This window comes from Spea bombifrons, chromosome 12 (genome assembly GCF_027358695.1).
Source record: "Spea bombifrons isolate aSpeBom1 chromosome 12, aSpeBom1.2.pri, whole genome shotgun sequence".
NCBI lineage: Eukaryota > Metazoa > Chordata > Amphibia > Anura > Pelobatidae > Spea > Spea bombifrons.
Window position 1 is genome coordinate 21,257,865 of NC_071098.1, and position 21,825 is coordinate 21,279,689.

The following is a 21,825-nucleotide window of genomic DNA, read 5'->3' on the forward strand; positions in this document are numbered from 1 at the left end:
GTCTAATAACAAAAGTATCATTCCATAGCACATTACTTTTGGCAATATATATATATATATATATATATATATATATTTTCTCAGTGGTATGATTTAATGGTGGAAATTATGAATGCCCCCCCAGTTTGACTGTGGTATCATGTGTGCCCCCCTATATATTGTTTCTAGAGTCGCCACTGCTGGCGGATGATCATAGATCTTCGCTATTTGAACAAGTTCATAGCGAGAAAGAAATTCCGCATGGAGTCCATCCACTCTGTAATAAATATCTTACTGCCGGGAGACGTGATGGTCTCTATAGACTTGAAGGACGCTTACCTTCATGTTCCTGTTTGCCAAGCTCACAGGAAGTATCTGCGTGTGGCTGTATCCCTTTGTGGCGAAGTGAAACACCTTCAGTTTGCTGCCCTTCCCTTCGGAATCTCCTCTGCTCCTCATACCTTTACCAAGGTTGTAGTTGCCATGGTAGCAATCTTGAGTCTAGAAGGCCTAGAAATCGTCCCATATTTAGACGATTGGCTTCTAAAAGCCGCTTCTACAGAAATTCTGTATTCTCATCTTCAGCAGGCTCTGGCTTTTCTCCACCAGTTAGGGTGGATAGTAAACTTCCAAAAGTCCGAGTTGGTTCCATCCACTTCCAGGAAGTTTCTGGGGTTCATAATTGACTCGACCCGGATGACTCTCTCTCTGTCTCTCGACAGACACAATCGGGTTGTCAGAGCCGCCAGTTCTCTAAGGACCTCTCAGTCGGTGTCCATCAGAATGCTTATGAAGATGTTAGGGCACATGTCAGCGACTGCGCATGCAGTCCCTTGGGCCCTTTGGCACCTACGCCCTTGTCACGGAGCTGGCTAGTCCGACCGACTACCTCCGCTGTCTTGTGCTCCCTTAGCCTGGGACAACACACTTTCCCCGGTTCCCCAGTCATTAGCCGAGACTCAGTGTAGGGTAAAACCAAACGAAGACTGATTTATTTCTCACACACAGGGCTGGATATATCCAGCAAAACACACATTAACATAAAACAAGATATTGGGACACAAACCACCCCCTTAATCTGCCTCCCAGAGACAACAGGGGCAGTAACGGGATTAACGATACAATAGGTGGGGGAGACTGATTTATACATTAGACTAAAACAATGGTGGTCACTCCCTGGTGGCAGACCCTGGCTGTCTGCTGGAGATAATCCCCTCAGCTAGTGATGAGATGATACTGCTGGGGGTAGCCACAGAAGTCTCTACAAACCCAGGGCCCATAGTCAATAGGGAGGAGGCCGGCAGTCAGGCCTCTCCAGTGGTCCCAGTGATGGAGGCTTCCGTCACAGCCCTCTCCAATCAGAAGTTTTGGGCATTTGGAATCGCAACCCATTAGGGTTGAACAAAAGGTGCACCCTGTCTCCTCAAGTCTGTCACTCCCTCAGTTGGTGGGAGCATCTGAAAGATGGAAGGTCCTTGATTCAGCCAGCCTGGATTCTGTTGACCACGGATGCAGCCCATCTAGAGGACATTCCAGTACAAGGTACTTGGTCCGTCCAGAGAGCCTTATGTCTTCAAACTTCTCAGAGCAATCAGATTGGCACTCCTTCACTTTGCTCCTCAAATCTGCGGCAAAGCGGTGAGAGTTCATTCAGACAACAAGGAAGTGGGAATGATCCTATCATGGGCAGAGCAGGACCTCTCCCACCTCTCTGCAGTCCACATTCGGGGATCTCTCAATGTGGTAGAGGACCGTCTGAGTTGGGGTCTCAGTGTTCCAGGCGAATGGTCACTAAACCAGGAAGTATTTCATCAAATTACTCTTTGGTGGGGAATGCCAGAAATCGACTTAATGGCTACAAGGTTCAACGCCAAGATGAAGATCTTCTGCTCCCTATACAGGGAGGACAATCCTTGGGCGATAGATGCTCTGTCCATCCCTTGGAGGTTCGGACTGGCTTACATCTTCCCTCCAATTTCCATGATACCAAGGGTATTGATGAAGATCAGACAGGACCAGACCTCGATTATTGCGATAATTCCATTCTGGCCAAAGAGGTCATGGTTCACCCAGCTCATGGAGATGAGTCAGGGTCTGTACTGGAAGCCTCCAATATCAGAGAACCCTGTGTTTCTGGGAACAGGTTCTCGCCTAGATCTGAGAATTCTCAATCTGACAGCCTGGAGGTTGACAGCTCCCTATTGAAGGATAGTGGACTTTCTTCTGGGGTCTTGAGGACTTTGTCTCATTCGAGAGCGGAGTCTACTGCTAGAGCTTACAACGGATTAGACGCTCTTTTTCATTATGGTGTGCGAAGAACTAAGTGGGTTTCTCAGATTCCATATTACAGTTCCTCCAAGATGGCCTGGCTCCCTCTACACTCAGAGTGCACACCTCAGCCATATCGTTTTTTTTTTTTTTTTTTTTTTAGGAAACCTCTGTCCCAAGAACCCCTTATCAGGAGGTTCCTTAAAGGAGCTGAAAGGTTAAAACCTAAGATCCTGAGACCAGTCCCTCAATGGGACCTTACTGTTGTGCTCAGGGGGTTATGCTCCCCCCCCCCTTCGAGCCATTGGAAAGCGTGGACATGAAGTACCTTTCCTGGAAGGCTGCCTTTCTAGTGGCGATCACCTCTGCCAAGAGAATTGGTGAGTTGCAAGCTCTGTGTGCCTTTGAGCCTTACACCCTATTCCTGCCTGATAGGGTTCTCCTAAGGTTCCTGCCAGCTTTTTTACCGAAGTTTCCTTCGTTTCAGAACATTAATCAGGTCATTTCTCTACCTGTTTTTCACCCGGATCCTTCAACAGAAGAAGAATCTCTTCTACATACTCTTGACATCCCCAGATGTCTGCAGATCTATCTGCAAAGATCCGGTGTCTTCAGGAAAGATGAATCTCTTTCTACAGTTTTTTTTTTGGAACAAAGGATCTAAAGCTTCTAAACCATCCCTGAGCAGGTGGATGAAGGAAGCCATCAGAGAATCCTTCTCAGCTCAAGGCTTGCCTCCTCCCGCCTTTGTCCGCGCTCACTCTACCAGAGCGGTAGCTACCTCAGCTGCTGAAAGGGGCCTCATCCCTCTTCAACATATTTGTGCTGCATCCTTCTGGAGTTCTGACTCCGCTTTTATAAGCCATTATAGGCTAAATTTAAGACGTTCGGAATACACTGCTTTTGGGCGGTCTGTTCTGAACGTCGTTCAGCCGGAAGACCCTCCCTCATAGGTGATCTTCTAGCTACTTCCCCTCTTGTGCAGCCGGTTAGGACGTAAGGGAATCGTTTAATTTCTAACGATAATTTGTTTTCCCTTAGTCCTAACAGCAGCACACTAATATCCCTCCCTCTTATATTTTTTTTTTATTATTCTTGTTATAGCACACTGTGGTTAGGGGGGGAGTTCCCTTTATAGGTGGGGATAAGGGGGTTAATTGCTTATTTAATTGTGTAAATCATTAATTTTCCACCTGTCCTAATTGTTCACAGGGGCAGTAATACCCCTCTTGTGCTGCCGTTAGGACTAAGGGAAAACAAATTATCGTTAGAAATTAATGATTCTCTTCCTACGTATGAGTGCCCTGGTCTGAGTGGAGATGTTTTATACATCATTCCTGGATCAAATGGGTGGTGCCAGGCTCCAGCAGAGGATATTTATAAAGTAGAGTATTTTTCTTTGTATTCTTTTAGTTTACAGTTTTGGTCTGTTTTTTAATTGTTATAAAGTATACATTAATAATGTGTGTAATCATCACAATAAATTCCTATGATTTTGGCGTCACTTAAGATGTCTGTGAAATATCATGTGCAGGTGTGCTTTTTATCAGGAAAAATAAGAAGTCTAAATGGGTCGAATGGTTCTTATGTACTGTCCAATTCTATGTTTCTTTCAAATATATTTTATTAAAGTTTAACAACAATAAAATAAGAGGATAAACAAGATTAAACAGGGGAGGGAAAGGGAATGGGTCTCCATCCATCAAACATAAGTATGAATGACAGTATCATAAAGTCAAATGTTAGTACAGTATAGGCATATACACAAACATACATATTTAAATACCATGGTTGTTTTTAATGAGTGCAGGAGAAAGAAAAATATAAAAAAATAAGTTACGGAGTTTGTTTCAAAATATTAGCTTCCCATGTATCCCAGAAGTACCTGAGTTTGTTTACACGAGTTGAGGGACGTCGCATTGCCAGTTCATACCCTTTATTCTCCACTATTAGGGAAACAATTTCCTTAACAGCAGGAACAACAAAGGACTTCCAATATCTGGGCAGAACTGATGCGGCTGCAATTAAAACATGCCCTATTAGTATCCTATCAATCCTAGTTATTGTGGTCGGTAGCATTTTGAGTAACAAAGGTTCTGGGGAAAAGGGGCCTATAAAAGGTGCTATATCGCTCACAAGTTTATAAACATCCCTCCAAAACTTCTGAATTGTCGCACAAGTCCACCATACATGGGACATGGTACCCTCACCCCCACATCCTCTCCAGCATCTATCGCTTATAGAATAGTTCATCTTGTGGAGCCTAGCAGGAGTAAGGTACCAGCAGTAAATTATTTCCAGATGATAGGAGCATTGTGTGATGCCCTTCAAAGCTGACACTATTGAAAACCATGTTTCCAAATCAAATTGTAAATTAAGTTCCCTCTCCCATGCAAGCACAAAATCTAATTTCTCGACAAAATTGCCCATTAGTGACTGATAACAGAGAGAAATTGTATTTCTTTGATAAGGACTATGAATGCAAGGATGATATCCAAGGATGATAATTGCAATTCTCCAATTTTTTGGCCCAACACAGGAACCTGAAAGCAGTCCTGCAATTTAGTCACAATCAAGGTCTGCTCAGATTCCATACCCTCTGGTAGGCCAAATTTCTCTTTCAATGATTTAAAAGTTAGTAAAGAATTACCAGAAAAAAATTGTCCAAATGGGTAATTTGGTAAATTTGCCAATTTTTAGGGAAAGTTTGTAAAGAATGGTTTTCTAATATGGACAGGGGCATTGCTCTAGACCGATATTTCCCGGAATGGGCCTTTGAAAATAAAATATCCCAAGCCTTTAAAGCTAATTTAGTTGTTGGGAACATTTTGCTAACAATAGGTATTTTACCTTTAGGAAGCCAAGTTAGTTCACATAAAGAATGTGGAGATACTCTTTCATTTTCCATTACTAGCCATTTAGAATTGAGGCAGCGTTAGTAGCATAGTAATACCACATAAAATCTGGAATACCTAGTCCACCACAATTTCTAAGGTTTTATAGAGTGGCCAATTTAATCCTGCATAATTTATTACGCCAAATGAAACCCAATAGATTAGAATGGACCATTTTAAAAAAAGGACATAGGTATAGTTAGGGGAATAGTATAGAATAAAAGTATAGAAATTTCGGGAGGATATTCATCTTTATCGCAGTTATTCGACCCACTAAAGACAATTAAAAATCTGCTTTCATATTTGTCCATGCCCTAGCTAAATTATTATAGTGCATTTTTGACAGGTCTTTGGTAAGGTAGATACCCAAAAAGAAAAGATATGTCTCTCTCCAATCAAATGAGAACTGATTCTTTAAAGCTGCCAACACAGGTCCTGGCACATAAAACGATAGGGCTTGCATTTTAGAAGTGTTAACCTTATAGTATGATACTATTTACAAACTTTTGTAACAACTCAAATATCGAAGGAAGTGTAGAGGCAGGATCAGACAAAGAAAGAATAACATTGTCTGCAAACAAACCTATTTTATGTGTAGTTTTTCCTATCTTAATACATTCTATAGCCTGAGATTACCTAACGGACTCAATTGCTAAGATAAAGAGTAAATGCGACAAAGGGAAACCCTGCCTTGTTGCATTAGTCAAAGCAAAAGTATCAGATTCATATCCCGAGGCCGAAACCTTTGCTGTAGGGTTGCGTTACAATGCGAACACAGCAGTGATAAACGGTGTAGGCAGGGTCATCCTAGTCAAAACTTCCCTCAGATAGCCCCAATGTGTTCTATCAAACGCTTTCTCCGCATCTAAAGATGAAAGCATCGAAGGCGACTTGACTGAATGAATGTGTTGCAATTCTATGTTTCTATACATGAGAAATCCACATGTTTATTATAAGACATAATTACTTGAACAGTGTCCTCATCAGCATATATATATTTTAAATAATTTAAAGTACCAACAAACAAAAATATTAAATATTAAAGTAATATTTGTAGACATGATTACCCTAGAAATATAGGTTTTGATTTAATTAAGCAGTCCATTGTTTACATTAGGAAAAACACATTATTGACTGTGTTTCAGCTGCTTGATTCTATAACTTGGTGCCATCTTTAGTATGTCTATTTTGGAATTTCTTATTTTTAATTGTAGAAATAGCACAATTACAAAGAAAGAAAAACATATGAACACCACATACAAAAAGCTAAGCTAAGCTATTTGGCATTCTTCAGGATCTTCTTATTCTCTTCTTTCTTTAGTGTTTACTTCTTTGGGTCATACTGGATAAGCTTCATAATTTCATCATTCATCATAACTCCTTGAATGAATTCGCCTTCAGCGATTTTATCTAGATAGCAAGAAAAAAAGTAAGGTTAAAAATATATATTGTCAGAGTCACACTATTACAAATTACAGACAAGTGGGGTCCTCAATGGTAAAAATATAACATTTAATGTTTAGATCTAAATATAAAGACACTTAACCATTTTATATTTTTGGGGGTCACTAACTGTTTGGCTAGTTGGTCTACCTAGTGCTTTAAATAATGTAAGTGTCACCAGAGCATACCCGGGAACTCTCCGGGTTTGACCCGGAGATTGCTGGGTAAGCGCTGCTCCTCCAGTTCTCCGGGTCAAGACCCGAATCCTTCGGGTCGCGGGAGCAGGGTCTTGACACGCCCCGCTTCCCCTGTAAATCAGGAATGTGGACGTTCTCCTTTACACAGAGCCAAAAATAATACTCCATGAGTCTTACCCCATTGGGCACTGATTTAGGCCTCTGATGTTAAATGGGATTTTCCCAAGTCAGTGTGATAGCAGAGACCTGGATAATGATCACATAATTTGAAGACAGATAATATAACATACCGTATTTGCTCGATTATAAGACGAGGTTTTTTCCAGAGCAAATGCTCTGAAAAATACCCCTCGTCTTATAATCGGGGTCGTCTTCTAATCAGACCCCAAAAAAATGGCTGGGGCCATGCTGCTTACCGGTCGCGAGCAGCGTCTCTTCCGTTAGAAGCAGGAGGACAGGAAGCTTGTAGCTTCCTCACAGAACTCTATCTCCCCCTCCCTCCTCTGGGGGCGGGGCCAGAGAAGTTGCTGGTACAGCCGGTCCCCTGCAGAAGTCTTCGAGTGAGAGATCTGCAGTTCAGGTAAGGGGGTGGGGGAGGGTTTTTGGGTAAGTATGTGTGATTAATGTGTGAAGTATGTGTGATTAATGGAATGAATGAGTATTTAAATGTTTGTGAATGTGTGTTTGTGTGTGATAGCATGGATGTGTAAGGGGGGTGGGGGTTGTAGCATGGCATAGGGAGGCTGTAATCCCACTACTATCATCCCCAGGTTCCAGCATGTACTGGCTGCCTTGGCTTGATAGGAGTGTGATTGCTGTTAGCAGCAATCACACTCCTATCAAGCCAAGGCAGCCAGTACATGCTGGGTTAAAAGGCATATCATGGGGCTGAGTGGCATATAGGGGGTTAAAATGCATTTCTGGACCTCCAGAAATGCATTTTAACCCCCTATATGCCACTCAGCCCCATGATATGCATATATACCTCCAGAAATGCATTTTAACCCCCTATATGCCACTCAGCCCCATGATATGCCTTTTAACCCCCTATATGCCAGAGTGGCATATAGGGGTATAAGGCATATCATGGGGCAGAGTGGCAAATAGGGGGGGTATAAAGCATTTCTGGGGGCAGAGTGGTATAACTGGGGGGGGCAGGTTGGCAAATAAAAGGAAATTTAAAAAATATATTTACATGAATTAATATTTACTGGTAAAACTTTTTTTCCTATAGGGTCGTCTTATATTCAGGCTTTTTGTTTTTTTCCTAAATTAATATTTTGATTTTGGGGGGTCGTCTTATAATCGGGGTCGTCTTATAATCGAGCAAATACGGTATTTACTGTTGTGTCATCTATTTTACCTTTTATTTAGATGTTATATAGATTGCTAAAACATTTAAAATGTAATTATTTGGATGCTGGAGGTTGGACTCTGTAGACCGAGAGGTCCCTGGCCATGGCTGCTTACCCTTCTAGAGGGAAACACACCACCAGTACCATCAGTCATAACACAACAGGATCCAAAATAAAAAAACCTTATTGGGCAACACCTCTGGATTTTTAAGGGTAACAGAACATAGAAACACAAATCGAATTCCTTGCTGTTATCTCCTGCCAACATAGTGTTGAACGCAATGGGCAAGGGCTTGCTTGGTGGAACCACTATATTTTAACCAGAGAAGACAGAACACAGGGACCAACTAGGAGCTAATGGCACCTATTAGACTTGTGCACAAGGCCAAAATAATTTTCTGTTTCAGTTTGGCTCATTGGTTTTTAGAACAAAGAATATTGTTTCCTGCCCTTTTGGTTGAGATGGAATTCAGATGGGCCTTTTTATTTGGAAACTACTTGTGTTGCAACTGCAAAGTGTGCAGCTGCAGAGAAGAAAGCAACAGGAGTAGTGATGTCCGGATCATGAACCAATCGTTCATTTGATTCGATTCTTTTTAGTGATCCGGATGAATCAGTTCAGTAGACTGAACAATTCATTTGTAGCAGTTCAGTCGGTGAATCATGCAGTTGTAACCTGATCCTAGAGTGAGTCATCTGCAGAGCACTCAGACACAGACTCAGGGATCAGGTTACAACTCAATAATTCACAGAGGACCTGTGACTCATGGAGTCAGAGAGTCGTCCAAAGATTCAAAGATTCGAATGATTCAAAGATTCAAATGATTTGAATCTTACAGGGATCCGTATCTTACAGAGAATATCACTGATACCATACTTTTATAAATAAATACATTAATAATCTTCACTGCCCCCAGGATTTAGATTCCCCTTAGTTTGCCCCCTTTACCTCTAACTGCACCTTCAGTTAATTTTATTAAATTAATTAAATTAACCCTCAGTCATCAGCATTAACCCCTTCAGGACAGGGATTTTGATACTAAGGTGTCGCTAAAGGACCAGAGCCATTTTTGTGTTTTTGCTATGTCTTTCTTCAACTGTAATTTCTCTCTTATCAATTAGTGCACCCACACAAAGCATATATTGTTTTTTTCAGCACAAGTAGGGCTTTCATTTGAAACCACATTAAAAAAACAATTTTTTTTACAGTTTTGTATACATACAAATTGTACACACATTGTACCAATGGGAAAAAATTATCCAAAATATATTCATTAACTTGTCCTGATTTGGAAATCACCCAATATGGCCAGGATTTTCATCTATTTTGACCAGTATAGGGCAAATATTGCAAGGCATGCATCACGTTTTCAAAATGTACCGTATTTGTTCGATTATAAGACGACCCTGATTATAAGACGACCCCCAAAATCTGAATATTAACTTAGGAAAAAAAGAAAAAGCCTGAATATAAGACGACCCTAAAGGAAAAAAGTTTTACCAGTAAATGTTAATTCATGTAAACTATTTTTTTAATAAAAGCTATGATTGAGAAAAATATTTTTTTTGGTTTTATTTCCTTGTATTTTCCAACCTGTCCCCCAGTTACGCACATCTGCCCCCAGGCTTGCCACACCAATATGGCACTGTGGCCCATGATATGCCTTTTAACCCTCTATATGCCACTGTGCCCCATGGTATGCCTTTTGACCCCCTATGTGCCACTCTGCCTCCAGAAATGCCTTATACCCCTATATCCCATTCTGGCATTTAGGGGGTTAAAATGCATATTATGGGGCAGAGTGGCATATAGGTAGGTATAAGGCATTCCAGGAGGCAGAGTGGCGTTAAAGGGGGCATTTAATAGAGCACTCTGCCTCCTGAAATGCCTTATACCAGTCGGGGAAGGATTTGCGCGATGGACGCAGACAACCCCTGCTGCTAGCCACACCTCCTTCCGGCTGCAGCGGACGTTGTCTACGCGGATCGCGTAGACGTCAACCCGCTGCCCCGGCAATACAGCAGGAAGCACCGGTAAGTGTGTGTGTGGGGGGGTGTTAAATGGCGGGGGGGGGGACAGGAGGATCCAGGTCCCCTGCAGTGGTGCGGGGGATCTGGATCTTAGTCTCATAATCAGACCTCTATTTGAGGTCTGATTAGAAGACGACCCCGATTAGAAGACGAGGGGTATTTTTCAGAGCATTTGCTCTGAAAAAAATCACGTCTTATAATCGAGCAAATACGGTAATTTTTTTCAATAGTTGTCACAGATACTGATTATCCCCCCAAAATTATATGTTTATGAACAGTAGATAAGTCAAAGTGTACATCTAGGGTCATTTTGACACTTTTCAAACAGGGATTTTATTGCCAATTGCTGCCAAATTTTGAGGTATTTTTATATTTGTTTTGTTTTTTTGCATATGTTGCAATGTTGCTTTAGATTTCATATTATATTTTGTATAGAATATGTGCAACTGCAGAAAAAAACACCAAATTGTGTTCACCAATATCCTCCGGTTCCAACAAGGCCTCACATGCATGGTTCATGCATTTTTTTGAGGAAGCTAGGAAGGAGGGCAAAACTGGAACATGCGCATTTTAGTTTTCAAATTTGGAATTTTCAGAAATGGGTTTACTGCTATTTATGAACAGCAGACAAGTCAAGGTGTTCAAATAGGGTAATTTTGACAGTTTTCAGGCAGCCATTTCTTCATTGATGTCTGGCAAAGTTCACAGAAAAAAATTTTATTGCGTTTTTAACGCATACATTTCAATGTTGCAATTTATTTATTGCACAGCATATGTGCAACAGTGGAAGAAAACACCACATTTTGTTCACCAACATCCCATGATTCCAACAAGGCCTCATATGCATGGTTCATGCATTTTATGAGGAAGCCATGAGGCCATAACTGGAACATGCGCACATTTTCAGAAATTGGTTTACTGGGCCCATATCCCATTTGGGACATTTTGGAAGCCCCCAATTTAAATTACCCCATAAAAGTATATGTTTATGAACAGTAGACAAGTCAAGGTGCTCAACTAGGATAATTTTGACAGTTTTCAGGCTTGTTAGTGACAAGTTTAGGCCACTGACATTGACCAGGGAGACCGATCAATAATCAGTGACTTCAAATGTCACCGACAAGTGATCAGGTAATAATTATGTATTTTTTTTTAATTAATATTTTTTTTCAGCAATTACCCTAGATGACCCCTCTCTCTTTCTAAGGGTCATCCAGGGGCTGCCATAATGATCAGATCACTCCTATTGGCCAGGAGTGATCTGATCATCATCAGAGGACTTACTAAACTCACAGCATTTGACCTGGAAGCGCCCTGGACATTCAGGTCAGTGCTGTTATTTTTTTTAATAATTTTTTTTTACTCTTTCAATGCTGATGCTCCATTGGAGCTGATAAATGTTAACCCCTGCAATGCCGCTATTGTGTCATACACATAGCGGCATTGAAAGAGTTAACGATGCACTGTTGCTCTCATGGAGCGATCAGGCAGCAGGGGAGGGTTGGGGCTGGTCTCCACACTCATGTGGAGGCCGAAGAACCCTCTCCCCCTGTCCCTGAAGCTGCCTCTGGCAGCTGCGACGCAATTGCTGGTCTATAGACCGGCGATTGCAGGGAGTCTCTTTGATCACTCCTGTAGGCTTCCATGGGCTTGTGGGGGCTCGTTTTTGCTGTTGCTGGTCTGCCTGGGTTATTTGCATATTAATTATGCTCTGTTGGGTAGTTTTTATAAGATGTATTTGTTTAATAACATTTGTTCCCCGCGCTTGTAAAGTGTGTGTTTAGCTTCAATACTTATGTATTATAGAAAGATGTGTGGCAAAGTGTCCCTGGAACTTTTTTTCTAGATTAACAGAAAAAAAATTCACAGCAGATCAGAATTCTAGTCTGCTTGTAAAGACTTCACCATAATCAGTCCTTGGTCTTGTCTTAGATTCAGAAGCCATGTGCCTATTCCATGCATGTTTAAATTCCCTTAATGTGTCGATGGATTGTTCAGTGGCAATGTTATCTTTTCAATTATTGTTTCAATTTCAATTTATTGAATCTCCTCCTTTGCCCTTATCTTTTATTTTGTCCTCCCCATCCCTCTCCCTTTGATCCTCTTGTTCTGAAAAGCAATAAGAATTAATTTACCTAAATTCTCTTAATGTATTATTGCCTCTACCACTTCTGCCATACTGCTCTGTCTACCACCCACTCAGGAAAGTATATCTTTCTGATATTAAGTAGAACTTCCTTAAATAAAATAAAAGCAAAAATCTACAAATTTTGAAAACTTTAGTTTTCTATTTAACAAAGTTAGTTTTCTATTCAACCCATTAGTTGATTTTTGGGAACCAGGTTCTGCTCCAACAGCAGTAGCACATACTGATATTCAGTCCAGTAACTTGAGGTCCACAGAACCCTGAGATGCGTACTTTTATTTAATGTAATAAGGTTTTGCTTAATATAAGGAAGACTTATTTTACTGAGGGGTTGTGGATATGTGGACCAGCCTTTCAGCAGAAATAGCTTGAGATCCACAGAGCCCTTTCATTTGTATTTTCCTCATCTTTGTACGTCTCTATTAAAGGCTGGTGTTTTTGTTCAGATTTTGAAAAATATTATAAAACGTTCAGTTTTAGAGTGATCTGAGGTAGGATTTTTATGGTATAGATCTCTCTGACATGGTTAACTATAGCCTTTTTTTCTTTTGCTGTATCTAACCTCTTGCATCCTGGTCTTGATTGTTGGGGGAGTTTACATTTTATAATACCGTATTTGCTCAATTATAAGACGAGGTTTTTTCAGAGCAAATGCTCTGAAAAATACCCCTCGTCTTATAATCGGGGGCGTCTCATAATCAGACCTCAAAGTCTGACTATGAGACGACTAAGATCCAGATTCCCCGCAGCTGCAGGGAATCTGGATCCTCCTGTCTCAACCCCCGCGCCCCACTTACTGGTACTTCAGAGTCCCCGGTGTGCAGCTGGGGCAGCGTGTAGATGTCTACGCGATTCGCGTATACAACTTCCGCTGCAGCCGGAAGGAAGTGTGGCTAGCAGCAGGGGTTGTCTGCGTGCATCACGCAGACCTTCCCCGGCTGTCAAAGATCAGAGTTCCCCGCACCGGCGCCGTCGCGGGGAACTCTGATCTCTGACAGCCGGGGAATGTCTGCGCGATGCACGCAGACAACCCCCGCTGCTAGCCACGCCTCCTTCCGGCTGCAGCGTGAGTCTACACGCTGCCCCAGCTACATGACAGGAGTCTCAGAAGTACCGGTAAGTAGGGCGGGGGGGGGTGTTAAATGGGGGGCATAAGGCATTTCTGGAGGCAGGGTGCTCTGTGAAATACCTTTTAACCCCCTTAATGCCACTCTGCCTCCAGAAATGCCTTTTTAACCCTCTATACGCCACTCTGCCTCCTGAAATGCCGTAAACCTCCCTATATGCCACTCTTCCCCATAATATGCCTTTTAACCCTCTAAGTGCCAGAGTGGCATATAGGGTTAAAAGGCATATCATGGGGCACAGTGGCATATAGGGTTAAAAGGCATATCATGGGGCACAGTGGCATTTAGAGGGTTAAAAGGCATATCATGGGGCACAGTGGCATCCCCTATAAAGCATTTCTGGGGCAGATGTGCATAACTGGGGGGCAGGTTGGAAAATAGAAGGAAATAAACCTAAAATATTTTTCTCAATCATAGCTTTTATAAAAAAAAATAGTTTAAATGAATGAACATTTACTGGTAAAACTTTTGTCCTATAGGGTTGTCTTATATTCAGGCTTTTTCTTTTTTTCCTAAATTAATATTAAGATTTGGGGGGTCGTCTTATAATCGAGCAAATATGGTACTTAATAACTAACATCTGTTAGATTCATGGACTCATCAATGCACCTTAACCACATTTTCTTTGCCAAGCAAACAAATGAGCCAATCTTACCAAGATTTGTGGGGCTTCGCCATTCTGTTTCGTTGGGGGTTCTCCTTGTTATCGGTAGGGTTACCACCTGGCCGGTATTTCCCCGGCACAGCCGGTATTTAGAGCACCCTGCCGGTATCTGTATTTTTTGCAGGGGCCAGGGGCAGACCGGCAGGTTGATTGGCAGGAGGGGGAGTGCCCAGAGCCAGGGCCGGACTGGCCCACCGGGATTGAAAGCCGCCTCCTCCGTCCGCCGGCTCCTAATGAAATTAAAGGGGCTGGAGTGCACGCACCGCGCCGCCCAATGGCCGTTCCTCAGCACTTCATCCCACGTCTTAAAAGGGGGTGTGTGTTTATATGGTGTGCATAATAAGGCTTTTCTGGAGGCAGTGTCCCATGATATTCATTTTAACCCCCTTTATGCCACTCTGCCTCCAGAAATGCTTTTTAACCCCCTATATGGCAGACAGATTATTCACCTGACACAAGAATTACCGCTTTCATGCTGTGCAGTGTAGAAACATGCATAATTTACACAAGAACAAGTAATTGGGGCTTGTGACTAGGGGCCCTGAGTGCAGTTGCCTAGTTTGCCTTCTTGTAAACCTGCCCTAGAGTTCAGCACATTACTTCTGTAGAGTTTGTAGACTAAGAACCCAGATTTCTCCATCCTATACCACTTTCGCAGCCGTTCATTGCTTAAACTGCCACTTTCAGAAAACATAACCGTTGAAGTCACTGCCCTAACCCAGTGTCTGTAATCTTTTTTAACACCTTAATAACAATTGATGGTCCAGGCACGTCACCTAAAAACAAAGGGTTAATGACAATTGACATGCCAGGACCGTCATGACTTCAAACAAGTGCAGAAAGCGATCTCCGTTCGCTTTCTGCACCCAAACAGTATTGCTGTAATGCCTCCCCGGGGCATCAACGTTTTAATAGAGTTTAAGAGGGGATCAAGGATCGCCTCCTAAACTTCAATGGTGTTGCTGAAATGCCTCGATAGCAAGGCATTCAGCGACACTGAATACCCACCCCAGGATGCTCTATAACTGCTCCTGAGAACGGTCACAACCGCCGCTGCGAGTGTTTTTGTCCACTCGCAAGATGACTCGCACGTCCTGTAAAAAGAATAAAGTTTCCCAGTCTCTCCAGACCCTCCTGAGAACTCTGGCTCCCCTTGCAGGTTGAATACAGGTACTGCATTCCACCATGCAAGTCAATGGAGCCCAGCTTTCTAATCACAATGTGATTAGTAAAACAAATTAAAAAAATAAGAAGAAAAGAAAAATAGTTAAAAAAAAAAAATATTGTAAAATGTAAAAATAATTTCGCACTGATGTCACCATCAGGGGAACCTTCAAGTTCCAAAAAAATTTAAGAAAAATAAAATAAAGGCAAAAATATATATATAAAAAAATATTTTTATTAGCATGTCCTAAAATTAGTGCTTTAGCTTAAAACTATTCTCGCATGGAAAGAGTTAAAATACTGGCATGTTAAATGCCCATGGGGTGTCTACTTTTAAAAAATGTATGATTTGATGGGGTTCAACAATGCCCAATTAACACAGGGGGAAGGATGACACACATCTAATTTCCAATTAGAAAAATGCACATGTCCCAAATGTGGCCTTTTAGCCCCCCAAAAACCCGACAAACCCATGCATGTGGGGTATCATTGTACTCAGGAGATGTTGCTGAACATACGTGTGTGGGGAAAAATACTACTGCAAACTTTGAAAAAATGCTGGTGGTTTAATGTGTGTGCATGCAAAGAGTTAAAATACCAGCATTTGAAATACCCTGGAGTGTCTAGTTTTTAAAAATATATGGTTTTATAGGGCACACTGAAATGGCCCGGCTCAAAGATGTACCAAATAGGGCATGGGCAGTGGATCACCAAATGTCAAAGTTCAACATTGAAAAATGCGCATGCCCAAAATGTGGCCCTTTTGCCCCCAAACAGCCAGGCAATGTGGGGTATCACTGTACTCAGGAGATGTTACTGAACACACATAGGGGACCTGTTAATTCATACCTGAAGTAAAATGTGTGTGGGAAAAAAAACGCTAAAAAACTGACTACCACAAAGTTTGACAAAGACTGGTGGTAGAATTAGTGCATGTAAATAGTTAAAATACTAGCATCTGAAATACCCTGGGGTGTCTAGTTTTCAAAAATATATGTTTTGATAAGGTAAATTGCATTGGCCAGCTTCAAAGATACCCGAAATAGCACATGGGGGGGAAGAATAAAAGAGCAAAAAAAACATTGGGTATTTCTAAACTCAGGACGAATAGTAGAATCTATTTAGCTGGGTTTTTTATTAGCTTTTATAGATGCGTAAAAGATTTTTCAAGTAAAAGTTTTTCACCATATTTTATACTTTATAGTAAATAATATGATACAATCAAAACAATGGCATCTAAAGAAAGCCCTTCTTGTCCTGAAAAAAAAATATAACCTGTGTTGGTTCAGTAAACCAAAGAATCAAATTACAGCTAAACACGAGAAGCACAGAAATGTTAAAACAGCCATTGTCACAAAGGGTACAAAAAATAAAATCAGCCATTGTCACAAAAGGGTTAAGAACCTCAACATGTGCCATTAACTTCGTAATTAGTACAAATGTGCACCACAACCATTGAATCATCACCGGCCCCTCCACAAAATGCTTAACCTGAGACAGAAAACCGTGTGGCTGTGTGACTTAATTCAATATTAATACAAATGTTTCCATACACTTGTCTTTGTGCTTTATTCATCACACATTCCCTAAAGAACAACCCTGTAAGAGTGTCATAATTTCTTTAATTACCATGGTCTCTCTTTTTGAAATAGGCCCATAACTTGTCGGCCCTTTTCTGTGGAGTGTTTTCATCTTCAGGCAGATTCTTCTGTTCTTGTTCTGGGATCATCTTGAATATGGCCTGTAAATAACCAAATAATTAGCTGTAACCTAAAGTGATTCCTTTTTCTGAGAATGTAGAGAAATTAACATCATGGTTAATTATGATCTGGAGTAAAGTACACCCTTATTGCTTGCTACATATTATGTATTCACAATGTTTTAATTAATTTTCTGCTCTAACTACCACACTCGTTTCCCATGACATTATACCGTATTTGCTCGATTATAAGGCATGATTTTTTTCAGAGCAAATGCTTATAATCGAGGTTGTCTTCTAATCAGACCTCAAATGAGGTCTGACTATGAGACTAAGATTCAGATCCCCCACAGCGCTGCAGGGGACCTGGATCCTCCTGTCTGGTAACCTCAGCTGCTGCCGTCACTTACACCGGGCATCTATCACCGAGCGCCGGCTGCCAGAGAGGAGAATCTACTGGGGGCAGATGTGCATAACTGGGGGGGGGCAGGTTGGCAAATAAAAACAAAAAAAATATTTTTCTCAATCATAGCTTTCATTAAATATGAAAAAATAGTTTACATGAATTAATATTTACTAGTAAAACTTTTTTCCTATAGGGTCTTCTTATATTCAGGCTTTTTCTTTTTTTCCTAAATTAATATTCAGATTTTGGGGTGTCATCTTATAATCAGGGTCGTCTTATAATTGAGCAAATACAGTAATATATATAGGAATGAAACATATCATTACATTGTAACGCAAATACATTTTGCTTAATGCTCCAGATGTAACTGTAACCAGGAATAAACTAGGCATATTTCTAATTTCCCTCACATTTTTTGTTTATCTTCTAGACTCCTACCCATTGTATACATAAACCCCTACTACAAATTTGTTTTAGGGATATTTTTATTGGGGGTCTGTGTTCATCAAGCCATGACTATTAAACATGTGCAGCCTATTAAAGTGTCATTTACTTCAGTAACATTTTCACCTTTTGCTATGACCAGTCACATAATTTCATAACCAATGTCCATTAAAATAATCTGAGGCTTTTATCCTATAAATGCTGTCTCATTTGACAATAATTCAGGAATCTTTTTTTTGCTACTTTTTGTTTGTGTACATGATAGCTATACTTTACTTTGCCTATTACGTTTATTTCTTTTGTCACTTACTTAAAATAATTGGTATTGACTCTGAAAGGAAATGGTTAGGGAAATAACACTACTTGAAGACAAATATTTATACCTCAAATGTCTAAAATACATTGGCAAAAACAATAAAAATAAAATAAAATTGTATTATAAAATAGTAAAAATCTAATTTAATTATAAAAAAGTATACCGGTATGTACATTAGAGTACCTTGTTTTCTTCATAAAAGTCCCTGGGTAGGACTGAATTGAGTGTGTCAGGGCTCTGTCTGTACCCATTCTGCGTCAAGACAGGCAAATAAAGACACACAATGCTGTATGTATATATATATATATATATATATATATATATATATAAATAGATATAGATATGATACCAAAATCTACCTGTCTTCTCCTGATCTCTCTCCATCTCTCATGTCCCGTATTACCAATTGCTTGGTCTGCTATTTCTTCACGGATGTCGCAACGCTACCTGAAACTTAATCTTTCTAAAACTGAACTCATTATCTTCTCTCCTTCCATCTCCACTCCACTACCTGAATTCTCTATCACCATTAACAACACTACTATTTCTCCTACTAACCAGGCCTGATGCCTTGGGGTCATCCTTGACTCGTAACCTCTCCTTCATCCCTCACGTTCAGTCCCTTGCCAGATCCTGCCGCTTGCACCTAAAAAACATCTCTCGCATCCACCCATTCCTCACCCAGGAATCCACAAAAACTCTGGTTCATTCACTTATCATTTCCCGTCTTGACTACTGCAACACTCTTCTGGTTGACATTCCACTGTCTCGACTCTCTCCTCTGCAGTCGGTCCTAAATGCTGCTGCTAGGCTTCCTTGCACGCCGCTCCTCTTCTGCTTCCCCACTCTTTGAAACCCTCCAATGGCTCCCTATAACCTTTAGAATTACATTTAAAATCCTGGTACTAACATATAAGGCCCACCATACATTTCTGCCCTCATAAGCAAATACCTACAATACTCTCCTACTCAATCCTTACATTCTTCCCATGGGCTAAGGCTCTCCTCCTCACTTATCAACTCTCCCTTTTCCCATCTACAAGATCAGGCTCCCCCATATCTCGGGAATCTACTTCCACCAAACCTTCAGCATTCACCCTCCCTCCCAACATTCAAGAAACATCTCAAAACTCACTTCTTCAGAGAAGCATACCATCTTAGCTTCTAGAACTTGTCATTAATACAACTACCACATTACCTCTCACACTTTCTCTGTGCCTTATGTTTGTCACCCCATTCCCTCACGATTGTAAGCTTGCGAGCAGGGCTCTCTCCACCTAATGTATCGGTTTGTCTTAGTCTGTCAATTCTCGTCTTGTCATACCCCTTGAATATATGTATTGTATTAACCCCTTAAGGACCAGGCTGTGTTTTACCTTTTGTACCATTGGGACCGAGGCTGTTTCAACACTTTTGCGGTGTTCGTGTTTAGATGTAATTTTCTCCTCACTCATTTAGTGAACCCACACAAATTATATGTTGTTTTTTTCAGGACAAGAAGGGCTTTCTTCAGATACCATTGTTTTGATAATATTATCTAATTTCCCATAAAAAAATAATAATAAAATATGATGAAAAATTAAAAAAAAAACACATTTTCTAACTTTTACCCCAAAAATCTTTTACTCATCCAAAAAAGCTAATGAAAAAACTTACTAAATATATTCTACTATTTGTCCTGAGTTTAGAAATACCCAATGTTTTTATGTTTTTTTGCTTTTTTCTGCACGTTATGGAGCATTAAGTACAAGAAGCGTTTTGCTATTTCAAAACCATTTTTTCCAAATCTGGTAATTCTTTCCCCCATGTGCTATGTCGGGTATCGTTGAAGCCGGCCAACGCAATTTACCCCATCAAATCATATATTTTTGAAAACTAGACACCCCAAGGTATTTCAAATGCTAGAATTTTAACTCTTTCCATGCACTAATTCTTTGTCAAACTTTGTGGTAGTAATTTATTTTGTGTTTTTTATCGCTAAAATTGCTCTTCAGGTATGGATTTACAGCTCCTGGTATACAGCACTTTCAAACAACACCCCAATATGTGTTCAGCAACATCTGCCGAGTACAGTCATACCCCCAATGCATGGGTTTGTCGGGTTGTTTGGGAGGTAAAACGCCACATTTAGGAAGTGCACATTTTTTAACTTGGAACTTTTACATCTGGTCATTCTGCCCCCATGTCCTAATAGGACCATTTTTGAAGCCGGCTAATTCAATTTACACCATCATACCATATATTTTTGAAAACTAGACACCCCAAGGTATTTCAAATGCTAGTATTTTAACCCTTCCCATGCATGAGATTCTACCACCAGCCTTTGCCACACTTTGGGGTAGTATTTTTTTGGTATTTTTTTTACACAAGTTGTACTTTGGGTATAAATTTATAGCTCCAGGTATACGTCAATATCAAACAACAACCCAATGTGTGTTCAAGGGGGCATTTAATAGAGCACTCTGCCTCCTGAAATGCCTTATACCTCCCGTTATGGCACTCTGCCCCATAATATGCCTTTTAACCCCCTAAATGCCAGAGTGGCAAATAGGGGTATAAGGCATTTCTGGAGGCAGAGTGCTCTATACAATGCCTTTGAACTCCCTTAATGCCACTCTGCCTCCTGAAATGCCTTATACCTCCCTATATGCCACTCTGCCCCTTAATATGCATTTTAACCCCCTAAATGCCAGAATGGGATATAGAGGTATAAGGCATTTCTGGAGACAGAGTGTCACATAGGGGGTCAAAAGGCATACCATGGGGCACAGTGGCATATAGAGGGTTAAAAGGCATATCATGGGCCACAGTGCCATATTGGAGTGGCAAGCCTGGGGGCAGATGTGCGTAACTGGGGGACAGGTTGGAAAATACAAGAAATAAAAACAAAAAAAATATTTTTCTCAATCATAGCTTTTATTAAAAAAAATAGTTTACATGAATTAACATTTACTGGTAAAACTTTTTTCCTTTGGGGTCGTCTTATATTCAGGCTTTTTCTTTTTTTCCTAAGTTAATATTCAGATTTTGGGGGGTCGTCTTATAATCAGGGTCGTCTTATAATCGAGCAAATACGTTAATAAAGCTGCTATTTTTACTTGACCCTCCTTCTCTGCCTGCCTTTTCTATTATGGATGTTTTTATATGAAGATAACAACAAAGTCTGTATGAAGAGATTTCAGTACCCCTTGAATAGTGGGAGATGCACTTATACATAGGCATATCGTTCCCCTACTTACTGCCTTATATATTGGCCAAAGGATGGAGCTTATGTATTTCTACCGTTTTCCATGATCCTCAGGTCTCTCCTTACACTGAGGCGTCAGCAGGTTATGATTCTCCTAATCACTCCTCTGTGGAGGAGGCAACCTTGGTTTCCCTTTCTTCTGGAGTTGTCATGTGCCAACTCTCTTCTTCTTCCCCCCTCTCAGGACCTACTGGCGGATTCAGAGGGGAATCCCCATCGCCTGATTTCTTTTCGCAGTGTATCCGACATCAGGACTCTTTCATCTTCTCCCCAGACAGTATTTCAGTTCCTATATCCTGCAGAACAAAATCACATTCCTCTTCCTTTTCTTACCCTTATTTTCCAGATAGGCCGAAGCTATGTGTTGCTTGGTGTGTCGCACCTATCTAGCTTCCACTGCACAGTTTCGTTCCCCCTAAACGGGCCTCTTTTAATCTCCTATGTA

General features: G+C 40.9%; 2 protein-coding genes across 2 annotated transcripts in view; both read right to left on the reverse strand.

Moving 5' to 3' along the window:
• RPL28 (ribosomal protein L28) overlaps window positions 1-21,825 on the reverse strand; it is a 111,277-nt gene that overhangs the window by 44,889 nt on the left and 44,563 nt on the right. The window lies entirely within an intron of this gene.
• The window catches only part of LOC128469660 (visinin-like), a 56,568-nt gene continuing 40,798 nt past the window's right edge, over window positions 6,056-21,825 (reverse strand). Inside the window, exons 2-3 of the mRNA XM_053451480.1 lie at window positions 16,898-17,009; window positions 6,056-6,551 (exon numbers count right to left, since the gene is read on the reverse strand). Coding sequence (XP_053307455.1) covers window positions 6,466-6,551; window positions 16,898-17,009 — 198 coding nt within the window. The 3' untranslated portion in view covers window positions 6,056-6,465. The remainder of the gene's footprint in view (window positions 6,552-16,897; window positions 17,010-21,825) is intronic.